This window comes from Muntiacus reevesi, chromosome 5 (assembly GCF_963930625.1).
Source record: "Muntiacus reevesi chromosome 5, mMunRee1.1, whole genome shotgun sequence".
NCBI lineage: Eukaryota > Metazoa > Chordata > Mammalia > Artiodactyla > Cervidae > Muntiacus > Muntiacus reevesi.
Genome location: NC_089253.1, coordinates 122,231,152 through 122,253,080, shown reverse-complemented (window position 1 = coordinate 122,253,080; position 21,929 = coordinate 122,231,152). Strand labels below are relative to the sequence as shown.

Genomic DNA, 21,929 nt, shown 5'->3' with positions numbered 1-21,929 from the left:
GAGAATATGATGACTACCCTTATACCCAGAACTCGCCTTAATGTCATATTCTCTATACTTGACTGTAAACAGACTGTGTTCATTTTTCATGCCACCAGTATATGAAACTCAATATATACCACACTTGCAGAATAACTTACTAAAGAACAAAATATATTAAAGTAAATAGATATAATTGCATATGGAACTGACAAACAACTGTTTCCGAATCTTAAGAGAATATAAGCTGTGACATATGTTGAAAGTTATGTTCCTCTTCCTATCCATGTACATCTAGCAGCATTTCTTTTAGTATCCATGTTAATGTCCCCTATTTACTAGATGAAGAAACAAGATGTCCATTAGGGTTATATTTAGCTTTTTGACTGTGGAAATCTTCTATCCCATCACAACTATCAAACTGCCCATGTACAGCTGTTCCTTTGGATGGTTAGAGCTCCCCGGCATTCATTCATTCTGACCTAGGGCCACCTTTGAGGATTTATAGCATTTGGATAAGTTCTAACCACCCCAAGGGGCAATCTGTAGCAACTCTGAGATAAATGTTCCTGGACCTCTCTGAGAGAAGTTAAAACCAAACAGAGGACTTCTGAAATGTTTCTTGAGTATGCAAAACCAAATCATTTTCTTTATTATAAACACAGTTTCAACTTCTTAACCCCATCCCCTTTTTACTGAATCAAAAAACACATTTTTAAAGAGAACTGAAAGAAGTACTGTAAGAGTTGAAAAAAAAGAGAGAGAGAAGATGAAAGATGCTTTCATCTCCTAAGTCAGGTTGCGACCTTTTGTCATATCTGTCCGTGTGCCTTTAGTGGGAACAGCCCCCATCCCACCCTTGCAGGGACGTGAACACACTTGCCACCACCCTGTCTGTGTGTCTGTGTGACTTTCCATCTCTCTTCCATCACTCTCTCCTTTGTTTGCCTGATGATCGCCCACCACCTTAGAAGACCTAGCTTCTTGCCTTCTGCATAGACAGCTTTCTACCTTCCGTCTCTCTACAGCACCGTACACACTCCAGGATTACGGCACCTGTCCAATTCTGTCACAGCTGTCCACAAGTCTGTCTTCTACTAGACCCTAAAATTTTAAATGCAGAGTCTGTGACCTGCCACTGCCATAGTTTCAGGCACACTTTGAGAAGGTCCAGATCCTTGCTGGTTAAATAAATGCATCAATGAATTTAAACTTTATCACAGGGGAAGTCCAGGTTAGATTTTTAAAATGTTGAATTATTATATAAAACAAGGGAGATACTTGCCAGTTAAAAAACATGCACACTTACCCCTTTCAACTAGTTCCTGCTGCTCATCTAAATTGCTGTAAAGATAAGAAATGTAAGTTTGCATACTCTTAAGAAACAGAACTCAGTTGGCAAGCAATTTATATTTAATGAACGTCTTGAGGGAAGGAGGAAGTAGAGATGGGGAGGATCAAAGGGAAGAGGGGAGGGGTAAGAAGGCAGAATGGGTGGGCGAGGAGGAGGAAAGTAGGGGAGGTAGGAACCACCGATGGGTGGTTGGTCAGTCTCAGAGAAGTGATCGCAATTTTTTATTTGGAACTTCTTGATTTTCATAAAGGGTAGTTGTTCCTGGCCAGAGGAATGTACATGCTTCCCCATGTACTTCTCTCCACTGGCACTTCTGGATACCTACGACCCACTTTGCACTAAAAGAACAGACGCATTCTTTTCATTGGTTGTTACTAAAGGCAATCTATCCCATTATTAGTGAACATAGAAAAAAATAATGTTTCATATAAACCAGTAAGATCATAGAAAAGTCTTTCATCAAAGGTTAGTGATGTCCTAGACTTCTTACTGTCATCTCTTAATTCCACTTAATTGGTTCCAAGTTGGCCTCATAAATGGGACTTTCATCATTATAACTATTATTGTTATCTTTTCATTTTAAAATCAACTCTTACCTGGATCTTTTCTTATGCAGATCATAGATTTTATAGAGAACAATGAGCAGGGCTATTGATGTCACAATAATCAGAAACACCAAAAATATGATGACTGCTTTAACATTATCTAATGAGAAGAAATAAGAAGCAATGAGAAATGAGAAAGAACGCATGAAGAGAGCGTACTACATCAAATATGTTGCTGGATTCTTTGAGAAATCACTTTTAAAGTACCTACATTTTAACATTTTCATTTCTTTTGTAGTTTTAAAAAAATATACCTTTTATAATGAGAGCAAAGACAGGATGCTTCTGATTTTGTAAGTCTTGCCCATATCTTTCCCATTTATTGGTTCAGAACCAGTAAAATATTTCATATTTTAAGAATGCATAGACTATGGAAGAGCAACTCTCTTCCTTTCTACTAAATAATGCCCACTTATGAGACACTATCATTTAGATTTAACTATCTTTCTTTTGGTCATTCCATTTCGAAGGACTCAAAGAGGTAATCTAGTTATAATTCTCACAGATAACCTCCTATAGTTCAACTTTATGTGCAAAACTAGCTAGCTTCTTAAGGGGATCAGAAAGGTCACTTCCCCACATGAGATAAACCTGCTTATTGAGGTATAAAATCAATTAACCACAGGACAAAATTATTTTAGTCTGCACTTGATATTAGACTTATCCTGACATGAATTTTCACAAAGGTTTAATGTGAAATCCTTTCTTAGAGGAAGGGCAGAGAAAAGAGACTTTATTGGAAATATCTCTTGTCCTAAACAAGCAGGTAATACTGTTCATCTATGGTGAAAGTCCAGTGAAATAACGTGGAGACATCAGGGCCTCAGTCCTGGATACAGACTGCTTGGGTTCCCAGCCTAGTTCCACCACTTCCTGGCTGGGACCTTGGCCACAACGCTCATTATCTTTGTATCTCCATCCCTAATTAGTAAATTGAGGCTAAGTGTGATTGACAGTAGACATTTAGCATAGTGCCGGGACATAGTCAGTATTAATTATTCACTATTCACCCAAAATATTTTGGGTCTTAGTGTGTGCCACTGATTTAAGTTTTTAAGATAAACAGTCTCAGAGAACAAGACAGACAAAGATCCTTGTACTCATGGGACTGACGTTCTGGGAGGAAAGACAGGTAACAATATACTCTATAAACAAGTGAACAGTGAAATAGGTTGGAAGATGATGAAGAGTGGAGCGTCAGCTACACGGCGCTGGAGCAACTGTAAGGAGATACCCCATGTCCAAGGGCAGAGAAGCCCCAGCAAGATGGCAGAAGGGGTGAAATCACGTTTAGAATCAAACCCCATTCCCGCCAGAGACTCTCAGAGGGCAGACTGAAAACCACAATCAAAGAAAACTAAACAATCTGATCACACGGACCACGGCCTTGTCTAACACAATGAAACTATGAGCCATGCCGTGTAGGGCCACCCAGACAGACGGGTGATGGTGGAGAGGTCTGACAGAATGTGGCCCACTGGAGAAGGGAATGGCATACCACTTCAGTATTCTTGCCTTGAGAACCCCGTGAACAGTATGAAAAGGCAAAAAGATAGGACACTGGAAGGTGAACTCCCCAGATCGGTAGGTATCCAATATGCTACTGGAGATCAGTGCAGAAATAACTTCAGAAAGAATGACGAGACGGAGCCAAAGCAAAAACAACTCCCAGCTGTGGATGTGACTGGTGATGGAAGTAAAGTCTGATGCTGTAAAGAGCAATATTACATAAGAACCTGGAATGCTAGGTCCATGAATCAAGGCAAATCAGAAGTGGTCAAACAGGAGATGGCAAGAGTGAACATTGACATTTTAGGAATCAGTGAACTAAAATGGACTGGAGTGGGTGACTTTAACTCAGATGACCATTATATCTACTACTGTGAGCAAGAACCCTTAGAAGAAATGAAGCAGCCATCAGAGTCAACAAAAGAGTGCAGAATGCAGTATTTGGATGCAATCTCAAAAATGACAGAATGAGCTCTGTTCGTTTCCAAGGCAAACCATTCAATAACATGGTAATCCAAGTCTATGCCCTGAACAATAATGCTGAAGAAGCTGGAGTTGAACAGTTCTATGAAGACCTACAAGACCTTCTAGAACTAACACCCAAAAAAGATGTCCTTTTCATTATAAGGGACTGGAATGCAAAAGGAGGAAGTCAAGAAACACCTGGAGTAACAGGCAAATTTGGCCTTGGAGTACAGAATGAAGCAGGGCAAAGGCTCATAGAGTTCTGCCAAGAGAACGCACTGGTCATAGCAAACACCCTCTTCCAACAACACAAGAGAAGACTCTGCACATGAACATCACCAGATGGTCAACACTGAAATCAGAGTGATTATATTCTTTGCACCCAAAGATGGAGAAGCTCTATATAGTAGCAAAAACAAGACCAGGAGCTGACTGTGGCTCAGATCATGAACTCCTTATTGCCAAATTCACTTAAACTGAAGAAAGTAGGGAAAACCACTAGACCATTCAGGTATGATCTAAATCAAATCCCTTATGACTATACAGTGGAAGTGACAAATAGATTCAAGGGGTTAGATCTGATAGACAGAGTGCCTGAAGAATTATGGATGAAGGTTTGTGACATTGCACGAGAGGCGGGGATCAAGACCACCCCCAAGAAAAAGAAATGAAAAAGGCAAATTGGTTGTCTCAGGAGGCCTTACAAATAGCTGCAAAAAGAAGAGAAGTGAAAAGCAAAGGAGAAAAATAAAGATACAGCCATTTGAATGCAGAGTTCCAAAGAATAGCAAAGAGAGATAAGAAAGCCTTCCTCAGTGATCAATGCAAAGAAATAGAGGAAAACAATAGAATGGGAAAGACTAGAGATCTCTTCAAGAAAACTAGAGCTACCAAGGGAAATTTTCAAGCAAAGATGGGCACAGTAAAGGACAGAAATGGTATGGACATAACAGAAGCAGAAGTTATTAAGAAGAGGTGACAAGAATACACAGAAGAACTATAGAAAAAAGATCTTCACGACCCAGATAATCACAGTGGGGTGATCACTCACCTAGAGCCAGACATTCTGGAGGGCAAAGTCAAGTGGGCCTTAGGAAGCATCAGTACAAACAAAGCTAGTGGATGTGATGGAATTCCAGTAGAGCTGTTTCAGATCCTGAAAGATGATGCTGTGAAAGTGCTGCACTCAATATGCCAGCAAATTTGGAAAACTCAGCAGTGGCCACAGGACTGGGAAAGGTCAGTTTTCATTCCAATCCCAAAGAAAGGCAATCCCAAAGAATGCTCAAACTACTGCACAACTGCACTCATCTCACACGCTAGTAAAGTAATGCTCAAAATTCTCCAAGCCAGGCTTCAACAGTACATGAACTGTAAACACAGATGTTCAAGTTGGATTTAGAAAAGGCAGAGGAACCAGAGATCAAATTGTCAACATCCGTTGGATCATTGAAAAAGCAAGAGAGTTCCAGAAAAACATCTACTTCTGCTTTATCGACTATGCCAAAGCCTTTGACTGTGTGGATCACAAACTGTGATCAAACTGGAAAATTCTGAAAGAGGTGGGAATACCAGACCACCTGACCTGCCTCCTGAGAAATGTGTATGCAGGTCAGGAAGCAACAGTTAGAACAGGACATGGAACAACAGATTGGTTCCAAATAGGGAAAGGAGTATGTCAAGACTGTATATTGACACCCTGCTTATTGAACTTCTGTGCAGAGTACATCATGAGAAATTCTGGGCTGGATGAAGCACAAGCTGGAATCAAGATTGCCAGGATAAATATCAATAACCTCAGATATGCTGATGACACCACCCTTATGGCAGAAAGTGAAGAGGAACTAAAGAGCCTCTTGATGAAAGTGAAAGAGGAGGGTGAAAAAGTTGGCTTAAAGCACAACATTCAGAAAACTAAGATCATGGCATCTGGTCCCATCACCTCATGGCAAATAGATGGGGAAACAGTGGAAACAGAGACACACTTTATTGTTCTGGGCTTCAAAATCTGCAGACAATGACTGCAGACATGAAATTCAAAGATGCTTAATCTTTGGAAGAAAAGTTATGACCAACCTAGACAGCATATTGAAAAGGAGAGACATTAATTTGCAAGCAAAGGTCCATCTAGTCAAAGCTATGGTTTTTCCAGTATTCATGTACGGATGTGAGAGTTGGACATAAAGAAAGCTGAGCACCAGCACCAAAGAACTGATGCTTTTGAACTGAGGTGTTGGAGGAGACTCCTGAGAGTCCCTTGGACTGCAAGGAGATCCAACCAGTCTATCCTAAAGGAGATCCATCCTGAGTATTCATTAGAAGGGCTGATGCTAAAGCTGAAACTCCAATACTTTGGCTACCTGATTCGAAAAACTGACTCATTGGAAAAGACTCTGATGCGGGAGGAGAAGGGGACAGCAGAGGATGAGATGGCTGGATGGCATCACCAACTCAATGGACATGAGTGTGAGTAAGCTCCAGGAGTTGGTGATGGACAGGGAGGCCTGGCGTGCCACAGTCCATGGGGTTGCAAAGGGTCAGACATGACTGAGTGACTGAACTGAACTGAACTGAACTGAGAAGGTGAGGAGTTAGCTGGACAGGTATCTGGGGGATGCTCGTTCAGGTACAGGTGTGATTAGGTGCAAGCCTGGAGGCAGGAACACACCTAACGTAAGGAGCAGCAAGAATCCCGAGGCTGGAGTCGGTTGGGGGAGGGATGGGCATCAGGAGATGCCAGCTGGGAATGTGGCTGGGAGGCAGCAGAGGGCAAGGGTAAGGTTGGAGGGGCTTGTAAACCATTTAACTGGTGTGTGTGTGTGTCTGTCACTTTGCTGCACCAATAAATTTGTGAGATCTTAGCTCCCCAGTCAGGGTTTGAACCCACACCCTCCATAGAGAATGCACAGAGTGTGAATCACTGAACCTCCAGGGAATGCCCGCTGACCTTGGTTTTTGAGTTAAATGTGTACCACCAGCAGGATTTTGATTAGAGGAGTAATAAAGTGTGACTTGGGCATTATACAGATTTTTATAACCCCGTTGTTGAAAGTACCATCATCCAGGCAAAATATGAGACGAGGCTGGCAGCACTGGTGTTAGGAGAAAGAAATCCTACAGCACCACAATCATTGAAGACCACGAAGGCTGTGCGGAGCAGCCCTCGGAGGGAAACAGAAGCTCAGTTTGGGATCTGAGATTCTGAAAGGACAGGCGGACACCCAGGGGGAGATGCCAAGTAGGAAGCCGGCTAGAAAGGATCTGAGACTGGGCAGAGGGCCTCCAACAGACAGCTGTTGCTTAAAGCTGTGAAGACTGAGTGATTAACCCGGAAATTAAAAGTGGATAGAAGTACCAAGACTCAGTCCTGAGACACTCAGGATTAAAAAGTAGGAGGAAAAGACGCAGCCGGCAGAGGGACTCGCAAGTGAAGCAGGATGAAAGGGGTGTTGCTATTGGCAGTTGTGCTGGTGAAGAACTAGGGCGGCAACAGAAGAGGAAGCAGGGTCAGAAAAGAGATATCGGCTGCTGCTTGTTTGCTTTTGACAACGGCCCGCCAGCGAGACCTGCCCAGCCGAGGAGGGAAACGGTGACCCAGGGGAGAAAGAAGAAAGCTGGTAGTCATGGACGTTGGTTCCAGAACCAAGGGATTCCAGAGTACTGGCAAGAGAGCAATTATGGTGATGGATTATGAGTTGATGTTGGGCATGGTGGGAGTCCTAAAGGAAACTGGTCCTGAATATTCATTGGGAGGACTGATGCTGAAGCGAAACTCCAATCCTTTGGCTACCTGATGCGAAGAGCTGACTCACTGGAAAAGACCCTGATGCCAAGATTCAAGGCAGGAGGAGAAGGGGATGACAGAGGATGAGACGGTTGGATGGCATGACCGACTCGCTGGATGTGAGTTTGAGCAAGCTCTGGGAGTAGGTGATGGACAGGGAAGCCTGGCGTGCTGCAGTCCATGGGGTCACAAACAGTCGGACACAACTGAGCAACTGAACTGAACTGATGGTGGGAGTGGAGGACCTTTATCTACATCAGGGTTCACTACCGCCGCTGTGGCCTCTGTGCTTCGTGAAGATGGGCAGAGACCTAGCATTCTTACTCTTGTAGGTGAGGAAACAAATTCAACCCTCCTAAATCATGTTTCTAAGGCAATACAGAAATTATCCATTTGAGGTAGGAGTGGGCTGATAAGCCTGGGTGCTTTGAAGGAAATAGGTGGCGAGGAGAATTTCCAGATGGTGCCCAGGGTTTCCCGCCCTTGGTATCTCATCAACCACCAGGGTAGGCACCACGGTGAAGGAACGGTGCAGAGCGAATTCCAGCCTCGGGCCAGCGGGGACTTTCCCGCCGGAAGATACCGAGACTGTTCTGGGTGAGCATGACCTAACCACGACCCCCAGGCACTGGAAGGACTCCCCAGGCTGTCTGGAGCAGGTCCGGTGGAAAGAACACGAGGGGCTCCTGGGAGCTGACTGCAAGCCCTGGTCCCGGGACCCCAAGGAAATCGGGTCAGCGGTCCCACCACAGTAAGAAATAGGATTCCGCCAACCTGGATCGATCCTGGAAGCATTTGTATGCATATTCTCCAGATAAAAACTCATCCTGGCTACATCTAGGTTTCAGAAGACCCAGTCACATGGAGCTGGAACTCTGACTACGGAATTGTGAGCTAGTAAGTCAATGGGTGTGGTGTGAAGCCACTGGTTTAACACATTAGACAGTAAGAGAAGACGAACACACAGCCACCTCTCAGGCTTTGGGCTGGAGACAGCCCGTGGAGCTGAGGGGAACTCCCTGCCCTGCTCCCCTCCTCCGCCCGGGGCTGGCCCTGGCTAACTCTTGAGCAGACCTATTTTCTCTCGCTTGCTGTTAAGTGAGTCCAGGTAGGAGGTAGGAGGCATGTAAGGGTAGGAGGCATATCGATCACAGCTGGGTCTGGTATTTTCCAGCCCGTGAAAGACCCTTCACTCTCTTCTTCAAAGTGCTGGCTGGAGGTTGGTTGTCACCCCAAATTCAGGAGCCACCTGTAAAGCTCCGCGTGGAGCTTTGGATGAGTGTGTGGAGCAGGACTCTGCCCTCGACAAGAACATAAACATCCCCAGGTGGAGTACAAACGGACCTAGAGCCCAGCAGACAGAGGGAAGAAAGTCAGAAAGAGGAAAACAAATAAAGCGTATCAGTGCCAGTATGTGGAATCTAGAAAAATGGTACAGACGAGCCTCTTTGCAGGGCAGGGGTAGAGATGCAGATGAGGGACAGACAGGCGGACATCAAAGAGCGGGAACAAACTAAGAGCCCAGCGCTGATACAGGGAGACGACCAGCGGGAAGCCGCTGTACGCGGGAGCTGGGGATGGACCAGGAAGCCTGCTCAGCTCAGCTCAGCTCAGCTCAGCCCAGCCCAGCCCAGCTCAGCCCAGCTCAGCCCAGCCCAGCCCAGCCCAGCCCAGCCCAGCCCAGCCCAGCCCAGCCCAGCCCAGCTCAGCCCAGCCCAGCCCAGCTCAGCCCAGCTCAGCTCAGCGCTCTGCAACGTCCGGGAGGGGTGGGTTGAGGGGTGGAGGCCCAAGAGGAAGGAGATGCATATGGCTAAGTCACTTCACTGTACAGCAGAAACTAACCCACCAACCATGAAGCAACTATGCTCCAATTTTTAAAAATGATTAAGAAAATAAGCAATGTCTGCTCAGTTATGCCACAGACACTTAGGGATCTATCTGTCATGGCATCCACCACTGTCTTAACTGATCAATACCGCTCACTCATCCCCCACTGCCCGAGCAAATGCCATGCTCCCTACAACCATGACGGTCTCTGGGGATAGGACAGAAAACACGGCATAAAAAGGCACCAGTTCGGAGGGAAACTTCCTTATATTTGGGGGAAACAAAGGCTAGACAACTAAATAAGCCAATACAATAATTATTTATTTTCCTTGGATTTAAGGGAAAAAAAGGTAAAGAGGGGTGAAAATAAGAGAAACCTATTTTCTACATGGTCTGTGGAAGATTTCCTAAGCATGAGTCGTTTCTTTTACAGCCGGAAGCACGGAGTGACTCAGCCAGGCCAAGGGCTGCCCAAACGATGGATGATACTGGAGAAAATAAATCAGTAACAACACAGGGAGTCTCCGCGGCCCACACGGCCCCTTAAGGATGACCAAGCTTCTAATCACCTTCTCCCGTGCGGCACTATAACTAGGATGAAATTGCCAAAGAGAACCAAACCCTCAAGGAAACCCACTCACGAGAGATCGATGCCAAAGTAATACAGCAACTTTGGACTCCAAAATGTGACTGAGACGAACTCCAAAAGGCCAGCAAAAAGAAAGTGAGACACAGAAAATTTCCACAGGTACTAGTCTCCAGGTCACAAAGGCCAGTAGCACCCAGGAAAATAAGCGCAAAAGACCCACAGATGACCAAGAGTAAAGAGGAGAGCCGAAACGTTCCCGGGAGAAAATAAACCAAGGGGCTAGATGGAAAGATAAAGAAGCTGGAGTTACACGGGACATAGTGCAACAGACCGACAAACTTTAAAAAATTCTGCTGTAGAGCTTGCATTTATTTATTTGTTTATTCGCCACACGATGCAGCATGCGGAATTTTACGGAAGGACTGAGCCTGCAACACCCTGCAAGAAGGTGAACACTTAGCCACTGGACCCCCAGGGATGTCCCCAGAAATACTTTCAGAGTCTAGATTTTTAAGCTTAGATTCCATCCCAGGGCAAGATATTGATCGAGTGACATTATAAAGATATCTTAATGCATGCAAAATTGGCATATTTCCTTTTTACAGTACGAGATTAAAAAAACAGTAAAATTTTTAAAATACATGACATTGAAATGCAGCAATTCTAAAATGGGAAACCGATGAAGGGAAATTTTACAGTGGCATCTGGGCTGTACCCTTAGAGAGCTTCAGAAGAAAAGGGCCCAAATGTTGTCAAAATACTGGTGGTGGAGTGTGATGCCAGAAAAACTGAGTAAAATACATTTCGAGTAGCTGTGCTTCTGAAATTCACAACTCAAGAGCCATCCTACCCTCGAGTACATGTTAACTATTAAAAGGGGACAACATGATTTATCTCTTAGGAGAATCTGTTTAGAAAGAGTTAATGCTTCTTCTGCCTTACAGAGAAAAGGACGATGGGGTAACCCTATATCTCCACTGACGGTAAAATCTGATAAAGATGGGCTAGCAGCTGCGTTACTTGGCGACACAATCCCTGAGCTCTGCGTGGCGCCTGCGCCAGGATGGGTGTGGACGAGCCACCGTCCTGGTGGGGAGGGCTGACCTTGGCCTCCCTGAGTGCACGCACCCAGCGCACATCATCTCACTGGGCTCACCCCTGTCCGCTCCTTTGGCAGCCGTGCCCATGGAACACGATATACCAGTTCCTTTCTTGACGTGGGGCTTCTAAGCTGGGTCGTTCCACGACACATGGCCTCACTCTTCTCAGTGGAGTCCAGGGGTCGAGTTGTTCATGGCCCTGAGTGAGGTGGGCAATGCTACCAGGAGTTCCTTGGCCAGACCCCCCTTCTGACTGTGCTTCCTGCTCTGTGTTTCTCTGAGGGAAGCGGTGCCAAGCTGGGCTCATCTATGACCCCCAAGGGTATGTGCTGCCACTACGAACTGTTTACATAATCAGAAAAACCCAGTGAAGCTGTTGGTATTGCGGGAGCTTAGAAAAGAAAAGTGCATGGAAATAAAGTTCAAGAGAGCTGGCTGAATGTGTATGGCATGTCACATCAGGAGCCTTCATTTGAAATATCTGAGCAGAAAGAACTAAAACTTTTTATGGAACCTAGTCAAGCAAGTTTGGAAAATAAGACACTTTTATATCTTCTCTCTTTGGAAAGACTTGGGGAAATAAAGCATTAATGAACGTGCACGTGCATGTGGGTACGGCTGAGGTGTCATCAGAAACAGCTGTGTAGGGACGTCCCTGGTGGTCCAGTGGTTAAGACTTTGCCTTCCAATGCAGGGACCACAGGTTCGACCCCTGGTCAGGGAATCAAGACCCCACATGCCTCATAGCCAAAAAAACCAAAATATAAAATAGAAGCAATATTGTAACAAACCCAGTGAAGACTTTAAAAATGGTCTACATCAAAAAAAAATCTTAAAAAATAAAAACCAGCTATGCTTGGTAACACTGTACTTGGAGGTCTGAATTTAACTTAATTTACAACGCTAACAAGCAGAGAAAACTTAAAACAGTGCTAGGTCTTCTTCCTCCACAGGTTCAGACCAATAAGCAACTCTCGAAAGAGCAACAGGTGATAATTGTTTTTAGACTTGGAGGAAACTGTAAGAACTGAAAACAGAAATAGTGAAAACTGGGTGTTCTGGTGAGCAGGACAAGCAGCGGGGAGCGGTGACACCCAGCTGCTATCCTCACCGGTACAGTGACACTTAATTTCAGTGACTTTTCCTACACACGCCTCTATTTTGATTAAAGCATTTTTGCTGGCGTACTCAGTCACGTCTGACTCTTTGTCATCCCATGGACTGTAGCCCACCAGGCTCCTCTCCCCATAGAATTTTCCAGGCAAAAATACTCGAGTGGGTTGCCATTTGCTTCTCCAGGGATGAAACCCATGTCTCCTGCATTGGCAGGCGGATTCTTTACCACTGAGCCGCTGGGGAAGCTTTCAGGGACTGTTTATCCTAGCCTAGTTGGGTAAATCAGCATAGATTTGTAGAAACACCTGCTTCTGCCAAGCATACAGTTGAGGGACAGGAAAAAAAGGTAACAGGCTGGCTTCTGCAGCACATATACTAAGACTAAAACAATGCAGGGAATTTTAGTGCCACTCCTGCATAAGGACGACACACAAATGCACGAAGCGTCCCATATTTGGGGGAGTTTGGGATGAGCAGATGCAAACTGGTGTACATGCAGAATAGATTATAAAGGATGAACTACAAGGCCATACTGTAGAGCACTGGGAACTATGTTCAATATCCTGGACAAACCATAATGGAAAAGAACATAAAAGCAGAGTGTTTTTAGAAGTATGTGAGATGCTTCACTGCACAGCAGTAATCAACACAACATTGTAATCAACATTCAACTATACATCAATAAAAAGTAAGTTCAGAAAAAGATAAGGTAACAATGTCTAACACAGTACACAAACAATTTCTAACACAGAATACAAAACAAATGTGCTAGTTCCTAACAGGAAGAAACATCATAAACAGAATCATAATAGGAGTCTATGTAGATAAATTCTTCATGAATTATTTTATGAAATCAACCAACTTTTAAGAATTGAATTTCCTGAACTGAATTTAAGATATTATTTTCTTTTTCAGGAAACCTCGGGTTGGATACATTCAGGTGATTGAAAAGCAATGTCCAGAATTACCAAAATCCTGATTATGATAAATAAAAAGCCTTGGCTGAGTCTAGTTTTTGGTCATGGGAGGTAAGGTTGACTGGTTTGATCTCCAGGTAGGAAGATCCCCTGGAGAAGGAAATGGCAACCCACTCCAGTATTCTTGCCTGGGAAATCCCATGGACAGAGAAACCTGGCGGGCTACAGTCCATGGGGTCACAAGAGTCAGAGGCACTGATCGGCTGAGCACACACACAAAACATCTGTTTGAAAAACAAACAACAGCAAACACACACAGGCCCCACGGTGATAAGATGCCTGAAGATGCCAGACCACCCTTCAGCTTACTGTACATTCAAAAATGCCTACATCAGAAGACAGGTGGCTGAAGACAATAGCGGAGCCTCTCTTTCAAGTTTTCAGATAAATGCCAGCAGGACAAAATATTCCACTATCACATTCATTGAGTATTGTGGAGTGGCCAGGTGCGTGCAGACAGGAGAAGGGGCCCCATAACTCACAGGGCGGCCCCGAGCCTGCCCAAGGGTAAGGCCTTATTTTAATATAATGTTCACCTGCATGTACATTTGCTCACACAACCTAAAATATAATGTTTATGGAAATATATGAAATTTATTATTTGAAAATTTAATAATTAAATGTGAGCACGAATGTAAAATAATAAAGCATTGGAAGCATGAACACATATCCCACGAAAACAGAATTAATAGCCAAGAGAAGACTTACAAGATGTTGATACTGTAGCACTCTCCGGAAGACCAGAATATATCGTATTGTTATAATAGACCTGGGTTTCAGAAACGAGAGAGAAGAAGATTTTCTAAATTAAATTTGTGAATCACAATATAACACATTCATATTTGTCATACATTGCTGTTTATTTTCATTGATATATATACTGGATAACTTGAAACTTCAAGACTATGGCAACACTCTATTATCAGATTTCCAATGATATAAAGAAATCTTATCCCATTTAGCAATAATAATAATGTTGAGAGTTATGGTCAGCAAGAACTAAGTGGACATAAAAGAATAAAACCCCACACACCAAAGTGTTTATTATTTAAAGTTAAAATTCCCTATAAATAGACTATCTTCACATTTCTTTAAAAAGGAAATTCTGGTGTATACTGCTTAGTAGAGTTACACATACTCATACTCTGTACAAAAAAATTTTAAGACTAAGTGGAAACAATTTAATGTAAGAATCACCCTATTTATATTAAAGTGATATTTAGTTCACAAGGGTTAAAATGATATAAACTGATGACATGGCAACATCTACAGTTTAGACAAAAGGAATCAAAAATACTAAACATGATAAAGTAAAACCAATTTAGATACACAAGGGAAACTACATGGACCAAGAAAGCATTAAGAATCTTTTTTTTTTTTTTTTTTTGGTGACAACAAGATGAGATTGTTGGACGGCATCACCGACTCAATGGACATGAGTTTGAGCAAACTCCGGGAGTTGGTGATGGACAGGGAGGCCTGGCGTGCTGCAGTCCATGGGGTTGCAAAGAGTCTGAGTGAGAGTGACTGAATTGAATTGAACTGAATGATAAATATGATAGATTTGTAAAGAAAATATACCTAAGCTTTTACCCTGTGGAGGATATACAATCTCCCCAGTACTCACAGAATATTTATAAATATTCATCTCACATTGAGCTGTAAAAATACTATAAATTTCAAAGGGCAGAAATTGTAAAAGTCAGTTCTCTTTTTAAAATAATAATTAAGTATAATACAAAAATGCAGGAATTAGAAATATACAAGCATTTTCTTTAAAAAAAAATTAATTAAAGATGCTTCCAAATTATAATTACATACTCTATGGAAATTATCAATAATAAAACAATCTACTTTAAAAATCCATTCATTCAATTTTATGTAAGTCATTGAGAAATTAAGGATAAAAGACATGGGATAGAGTGAAAATTTTAGCAAAGGACAATCGATAGGTTTAAAAGTTTTTCTTAGTTAATAAAAAAGTAAAGGAGAAAGAAATAGTCAAAAATCACTTTCAGTTCCCAAATTAGCAGAAGATCAAAACAAACCTACAATAATGGAAAGTAATACATTAACAACTATAAAAACAATTGTATTAATTTATTAACCAGAGATCAGAATGATGTATAAAGCTAAAATGTTACTCCGTCATGAAAGTATAAATGTAGCAGCGGGTTCTGAAATAAACATAAAAGCAAGTTATGGGAACTGCAGAGAAGAAAACAAAAGACTTTTGAAGAGTGAGGAAGAGAATGGAAAGCTAAACTGTCTTCCAATTTGAATTTTAAAATTGCACTTTAATATGGTGTTGAACTATATTTTTCCAGAATAAGTTATCACAATTGACACATGGGAGAAGAAAACTCCAGAAAGAGAGAAGAGTACTAAGTTCCTAAAGAGAGTGAAACCTAAGTGCTTTGAGAAACAGAAAGAAAGCCAGTGTGCCTGGAGCTTCCTGGGTGCTGAGGAAGATGAGGTGAAATGGACAATGATAGGTAATAGTAATGGGTTTGTTTCAGTTCAGTTCAGTTCAGTCGCTCAGTCATGTCCGACTCTTTGCAACCCCATGAATCACAGCACATCAGGCCTCCCTGTCCATCACCAACTCCCGGAGTTTACTCAAACTCATGCCCATTGTGTTGGTGATGCCATCCAGCCATCTCATCCTCTGTCGTCCCCTTCTCCTCCTGCCCCCAATCCCTCCCAGCCTCAGGGTCTTTTCCAATGAGTCAACTCTTCACATCAGGTGGCCAAAGTACTGGAGTTTCAGCTTCAGCATCAGTCCTTCCAATGAACACCCAGGACTGATCTCCTTTAGGATGGACTGCTTGGATCTCCTTGCAGTCCAAGGGACTCTCAAGAGTCTTCTCCAACACCACAGTTCAAAAGCATCAATTCTTCGGCGCTCAGCTTTCCTCACAGTCCAACTCTCACATCCATACATGACCACTGGAAAAACCATAACCTTGACCAGACGGACCTTTGCTGGCAAAGTAATGTCTCTGTTTTTTAATATGCTATCTAGGTTGGTCATAACTTTCCTTCCAAGGAGTAAGCGTCTTTTAATTTCATGGCTGCAATCACCATCTGCAGTGATTTTGGAGTCCAGAAAAATAAAGTTTGTCACTGTTTCCACTGTTTACCCATCTATTCCCCATGAAGTGATGGGACCAGATGCCATGATCTTAGTTTTCTGAATGTTGAGTTTTAAGCCAACTTTTTCACTCTCCTCTTTCACTTCCATCAAGAGGCTTTATAGTTTGGGAAAATTTTAAAAGTGCACTCATTCAAACCCTCCTATACCGTGGGTAGGAATGTAAATTGGTGCAGCCACCATGGAGAATAGTATGGAGGTTCCTTAAAAAGCCAAAATTAGAGCTATCATATGGCAGAGCAATCCCACTCCTAGGCATAAATCCAGAGAAACACATGATCTGAAAAGGTGCATGAACTGCGATGCTTGCTGCAGCACTATTTGCAGAAGCCAAGATGTGGAAGTAACTTAAATATCCACCCACAGAGGAATGGAAGAGAAGGTGTGGGATATGTATGCAGTGGAACATTACTCAGCCATAAAAAGGAACTAAATCCTGCCGTTTGTAGCAATGTGGATGAACCGAGATTGCCATACAGAGTGAAGTAAGTCAGAGAGAGAAAAACAAACATCGCACGCACATGCTGAACTTAGAAAAGTGGTAGAGACGAACTTATTGGCAAAGCGGAAGTAGAGATACAGACGTAGCAAACACACATGATTAGCGACGGGGAAAGAGGATGTGAGACGATTTGGGAGATGAGGACTGACCCAGAGACACTACTGACATGAGTATAATCAGATAAGCTAGTGAGGACCTACTGTGCGCAGAGAGCTCTACTCAGCACTCTGCGGTGACCTAAACGGGAAGGGAATCCAAAAGGGGGTGTATGTCTGTGTATGACTGATTCACTTCACTGTACAGCAGAAACCAACAAAACGTTGTAAACCAGCTATACTCCAATGAGTTAATTTTTTTAAAAATCTTAAATTTTATGCAACTTCCTCTTGGCCCCATACATTCATTTTTGGGAATTTGTTCAGACAGAGACGATGAAAGACATATTCAAAGATGCTGTTATTTTCCAATAAGAGTGTTTACTTATTGTTGCTTCTAACAGAGACCAAAACAGTTGTGGTTAGTAGAAGGCAATAAAGCCAGGAGACAGAACCTTGTGCAACCATTAAAAATTAGTAGCAGAATATTTAATATGGAAAAATTGTTCATGATACAGTGAGTTTTGAAACATGCAGTTTATCAGACTGTGTGCTTTTATCATGGAAGTGGTGAGACAATGAGAAATATATCCAGTTCCTGACACAGAGCTCCTAAAACCTTCGTAATTTCCTGCGTGCATGCTCAGTCACTCAGCCATGTCCAACACTTTGGGACCCCATGGACTGTGTAGCCTGCCAGGCTCCTCTGTCCATGGGATTCTCTAGGCAAGAATACCAGAGTGGGTTGCCATTTCCTCCTCCAGGGGATCTTCTAGACCCGGGGATCGAACCCACGTCTCCCACATTGCAGGCAGATTCTTTCTCACTGAGCCACTGGGAGTGATAGCCTTTTCTTCTATTGAAGTAACTCTGAGTGGGTTCCCAGAAGGCTCCCACATGGGGACTGGCAAGACCAAGCCATAATCCGTCTTGGAATTTTCAGCCCTGCCCCATTCTCGTGAGAAGGGAGAAGAGTGGAAAGTGGACTTGGTGACTGATCGCGTCTGTGTGATGAAGCCTCCAGAAATTCCCAGAAGTGCAGGGTTCAGAGAGCTTCCAGACTGCGGAGCACATTCACACCAGGAGCGTGACACATCCCCAAATCCACGGGAACAGAGGCTCCTGCTCTCAGGACCCTCCCAGACCTCCCCCACATCTCTATTCAGCTGGCTATTTACCTGAATCCTTTCTCACAGCCTTGAAGTATTCGCCTGAGTTATGTGAGCTGCCTTAGTAAATTTATCAGACTCAAGGAAGGGGGATGGGAGCCCCTGACGTGGAGCCCAATCGAGCAGAAGTGATGGGGATCTCTTAGTTGTCATTCTGAAGTGGGCTGGGACCAATCTCATGGGACTGAGCCCCTCCCCTGTGGAATAGGACACTTTCTCTGGGTAGATGGTGTCAAAATGGAATTAAATTATGGGGCACCCAGCAGTCGTCTCAGATAGCTGCTAGACGTGGGGAAAAACCTTTACACATTTGGGGACCAAAGTGTCAGAAGTGTTTCAGGACTTCAGTTTTCTTTGGAAATTCTTCTCTGTGTTTCTTACAGGGAAGAAACACTCAGGAGACAGAATGAACTGAATGAGCTGAGGCTTTCTCCTACAGCGAGAGGAAAAGACTGAGCCCTCCCATTTTAGAAGCAAAATATGATCAGTAGACAGTGAGTTTGTGGGTGAGTTTTTAAACTCTTTGTGTACATTGCTATTTCCTTACATTTTTTTCCATTTTCTAACCTTAATGTACTTGTAAAAAAATATTTGTAATTAAAGAAAGATCACATTAGTAAAGACAAAAAGCCAAGAAGAACAAAAGATAAAGTAATAACTGATAATTATCAGTAATAAATAATAACAATTTGTGCCCAGTGTTTCTTGACATAGGAACAATAATTTAATTATAAGTAGTCATGCTGAAGGTCAAAAATATTCCAACCAAATATCTGTGATAAATCCCTGTATTTAGTACTACAGATGAAAAGTATGGAGTCAAAGTTTTAAGATGTATAAAGTGTGATTCCCTTGGACATCAGAGCTTCTCAAGCTTGTGTGAGCACTAGTCCCAGTATTATTTAAGTACTACAAATAATAACTACAATATATATATCAGTTCTGCAGTGATTATAGAAATTGTAATCTTACCAAAAACTTATATTCTGTTAAATATTGAAGATCTTCTACCAAGAATTTGCATTCTGGTTTTGAATCATGTTTAAACAAGATGTTTCCAGTTCTTACTTCCAAATAGTACTTCCCTTTGGGGCCATTAATCTTGGCAAGAGAGTCACATGTCACATGTATACTATTTTCTGAGTTCCATGAAGTCTTTAAACCCTTGACCCTGTCTGGATCTATCAAAATGAAAAAGAAAAAAAAAACAAGTGGTTACTGTAATCATTTGTTAAATGCATATTTGAATTACTGGATAACATATGTGAACAATATAAACCATTCTAAGTGCTTATTTGGGAATGGGGAAATTAGGAGATAATGTACATAAAAAGCTGTAAGAAAACCTCTGAAAATAAATTACACATCTGTCAATGAATATTAGCACCTAAGTTGTACTTGAAACTATGAGATTTTTTGAGATTCTCCCAAGGAGAGTGTACCGTTCTCCTTGTTCTTCGGTCACTCAGTTGTGTCCAACCCCAAAGACTGCAGCACCCTAGACTTCCTGTCCTTCACTGTCTCCTGGAGTTTTGCTCAAACTCATGTCATTGAGTCGATGATGCCATCCAACCATCTCATCCCCTGCTCTCCATGTTTCCCAGCATCAGGGCCTTTTCCAGTGAGTTGGCTCTTCCAATCAGGTGGTCAAATTATTGGAGTTTCAGCTTCAGCATCAGTCCTTCCAGTGAATATTCAGGACTGATCTCCTTTAGGACGGACTGGTTGGATCTCCTTGCAGTCCAGGGGACTCTCCAGCACCACAGATTGAAAGCATCGGGCGTTCGGCACTCAGCCCTCTTTGCGGTACAAGCCTCACAGCTGTACGTGACGACTGGAAAAACAGCTTTGAACGTCTGGACCTTTGCTGGCAAAGTGATGTCTCTGCTTTTTAATACGCTGTCTAGTCTCGTCACAGAGGATGTGTAGAAGTAGAAAACAGAAAAAGAAGAGACGGGGCAGGGAGGGAGGAGATGGTACTGGGGAAACCTTGAAGACCTACAGACGGCTCAGGTCCTCCTTTTGGAAGCGCTTACATGACCCTGGGGATACGTGGCTGAATTTTTCATCAGCAGCAAACCTTTGTGTGTGTGATAGCATAGGAATTCAGGAAAATAACCAAAGCATGAAGTTTGAGGACTTGGACTTTTGAAGCATGAACTTAAATGACATTAGGCGCCTTTTATATCCAGCCCCGAGTAGAACACCTGTCCCCTGTGAGCCTAGCCCCAGGGAGGGTCTCTGGAGCCCTGACTGCTGATTTGCACAGGCCTGTTTCTTCTGCTCCGACCCTCATGGAGTTCACAGTCACCCCAGAGACGGATGGAGCTTCGCACCTGGAATCCTTGGCGCCTCCCATGGGTGGCAAGAGTCAAATGAATGTAGAATGTACGTAAAACAGTAGGCAGCTCATTGTAACGAGAAAAGAACTCTGACAAAGCATCATGGTTTATGAAGTGTTTTGTCATGCAAGCAAAAGCCAGCAAGTGAATGATTTGTGAGTGTGGGATTCTCGGGCATCTGACAGCAGTCGAAATTTCTACATAACAAAGAAAACAACAGGCAACTCATTTTTATCCAAGTTGGTTAGGTACTTAATTGCCTGAACTCTTACACACTGTACCAGCTCATACGTTCTCAGGCTTCATTCTTACAATTCTGTGATTATACCTGAAGGACATAGAGAAAGCCTCAAACGAGAGTTTTTAAGTTATTGTTTTTTAAATTATTATAAACCCGAGATATTAACAAACGGGCAAAGTCAATGTGCTTTTCCCAAATGAAGAATGAGCGTGAACCTGCTGTTCACACAGTTTAGACTTTGCTTCTCGCCATTCAGAGAAAAAAACATTAAACTTCATAACTTACATGTTGCATTTGTCTCAAATTTACAGGTCACATTTCCACTGCACACTATTTTTCCTGTGACGCAAGCCTGTAAGAATACCTCATATTCTGTGTAAGGTGTCAAATGGCGCAAATCCATTCTGTGCTGGGTTTTATTCAGACTGAAGCAAGGATTTTTACCTCAGGGGGAAAAACAGAAACATTTATTAAGTCATCAAAAGTCAGGATTACCACATATTTAATTTGGTCTGTACATCAAATCATTCCAAGCCCACTCCAAACTGAGTGGCTGAAATATAAAAATATTGTCTGGGCTCAGAAGTACATACAATTATTGGCAAATGTATTGAATGAATGTAATTACTCTAAATAAACTCAAATATTCCAAACTAATGGTTTCATAGTTAATTTGGTACATAACATATTAATAAATGAGTCCAAGCATATCAGTGAAGGTGGTCTATTTTCTTTCTAAGAAAGCCCAGCCCATGGTGGATATTATGAAAGTCTTTTTTCCAATACTTTAGTGAAGCTTTTCCTGATAACCTCCAAACTTTGAACTTTGGTACAAGCCACTGCTATGGACTTCAGATGCAGAATCCATTTGGTCACCGATAGCTCCGTCTCCTTGCCCTCCTCCCTGAGCGCTACAGGAATTGAGGCAGTGAGGGAGAGCGGCGGAGCCTGCAGGACGCGAGACGGGACTGGGGGGAGCTGGTTCCAAAGACCCCTTCGAGCAGAGTCACTGCGTAAGCCGCCGTGGAGGCTGGATTCAGCCAGTTACCACCAAGTTTCTGAGAAGAGGGCACACAAAGCCTTCCCTCCCCACCCATTCTGCTCAAGTGTTATAACAGGAC

At 42.9% G+C, this 21,929-nt stretch overlaps 1 protein-coding gene across 4 annotated transcripts in view; it reads right to left on the bottom strand.

Moving 5' to 3' along the window:
• The window catches only part of PTPRC (protein tyrosine phosphatase receptor type C), a 120,762-nt gene that overhangs the window by 25,084 nt on the left and 73,749 nt on the right, over positions 1-21,929 (bottom strand). For all 4 annotated transcript variants that reach the window (XM_065936327.1, XM_065936329.1, XM_065936330.1 and 1 more), the window contains 5 exons: positions 21,094-21,252; positions 19,198-19,406; positions 14,014-14,074; positions 1,930-2,038; positions 1,289-1,323 (listed from right to left, as the gene is read on the bottom strand). In XM_065936327.1, the coding sequence (XP_065792399.1) occupies positions 1,289-1,323; positions 1,930-2,038; positions 14,014-14,074; positions 19,198-19,406; positions 21,094-21,252 (573 nt within the window). The remainder of the gene's footprint in view (positions 1-1,288; positions 1,324-1,929; positions 2,039-14,013; positions 14,075-19,197; positions 19,407-21,093; positions 21,253-21,929) is intronic.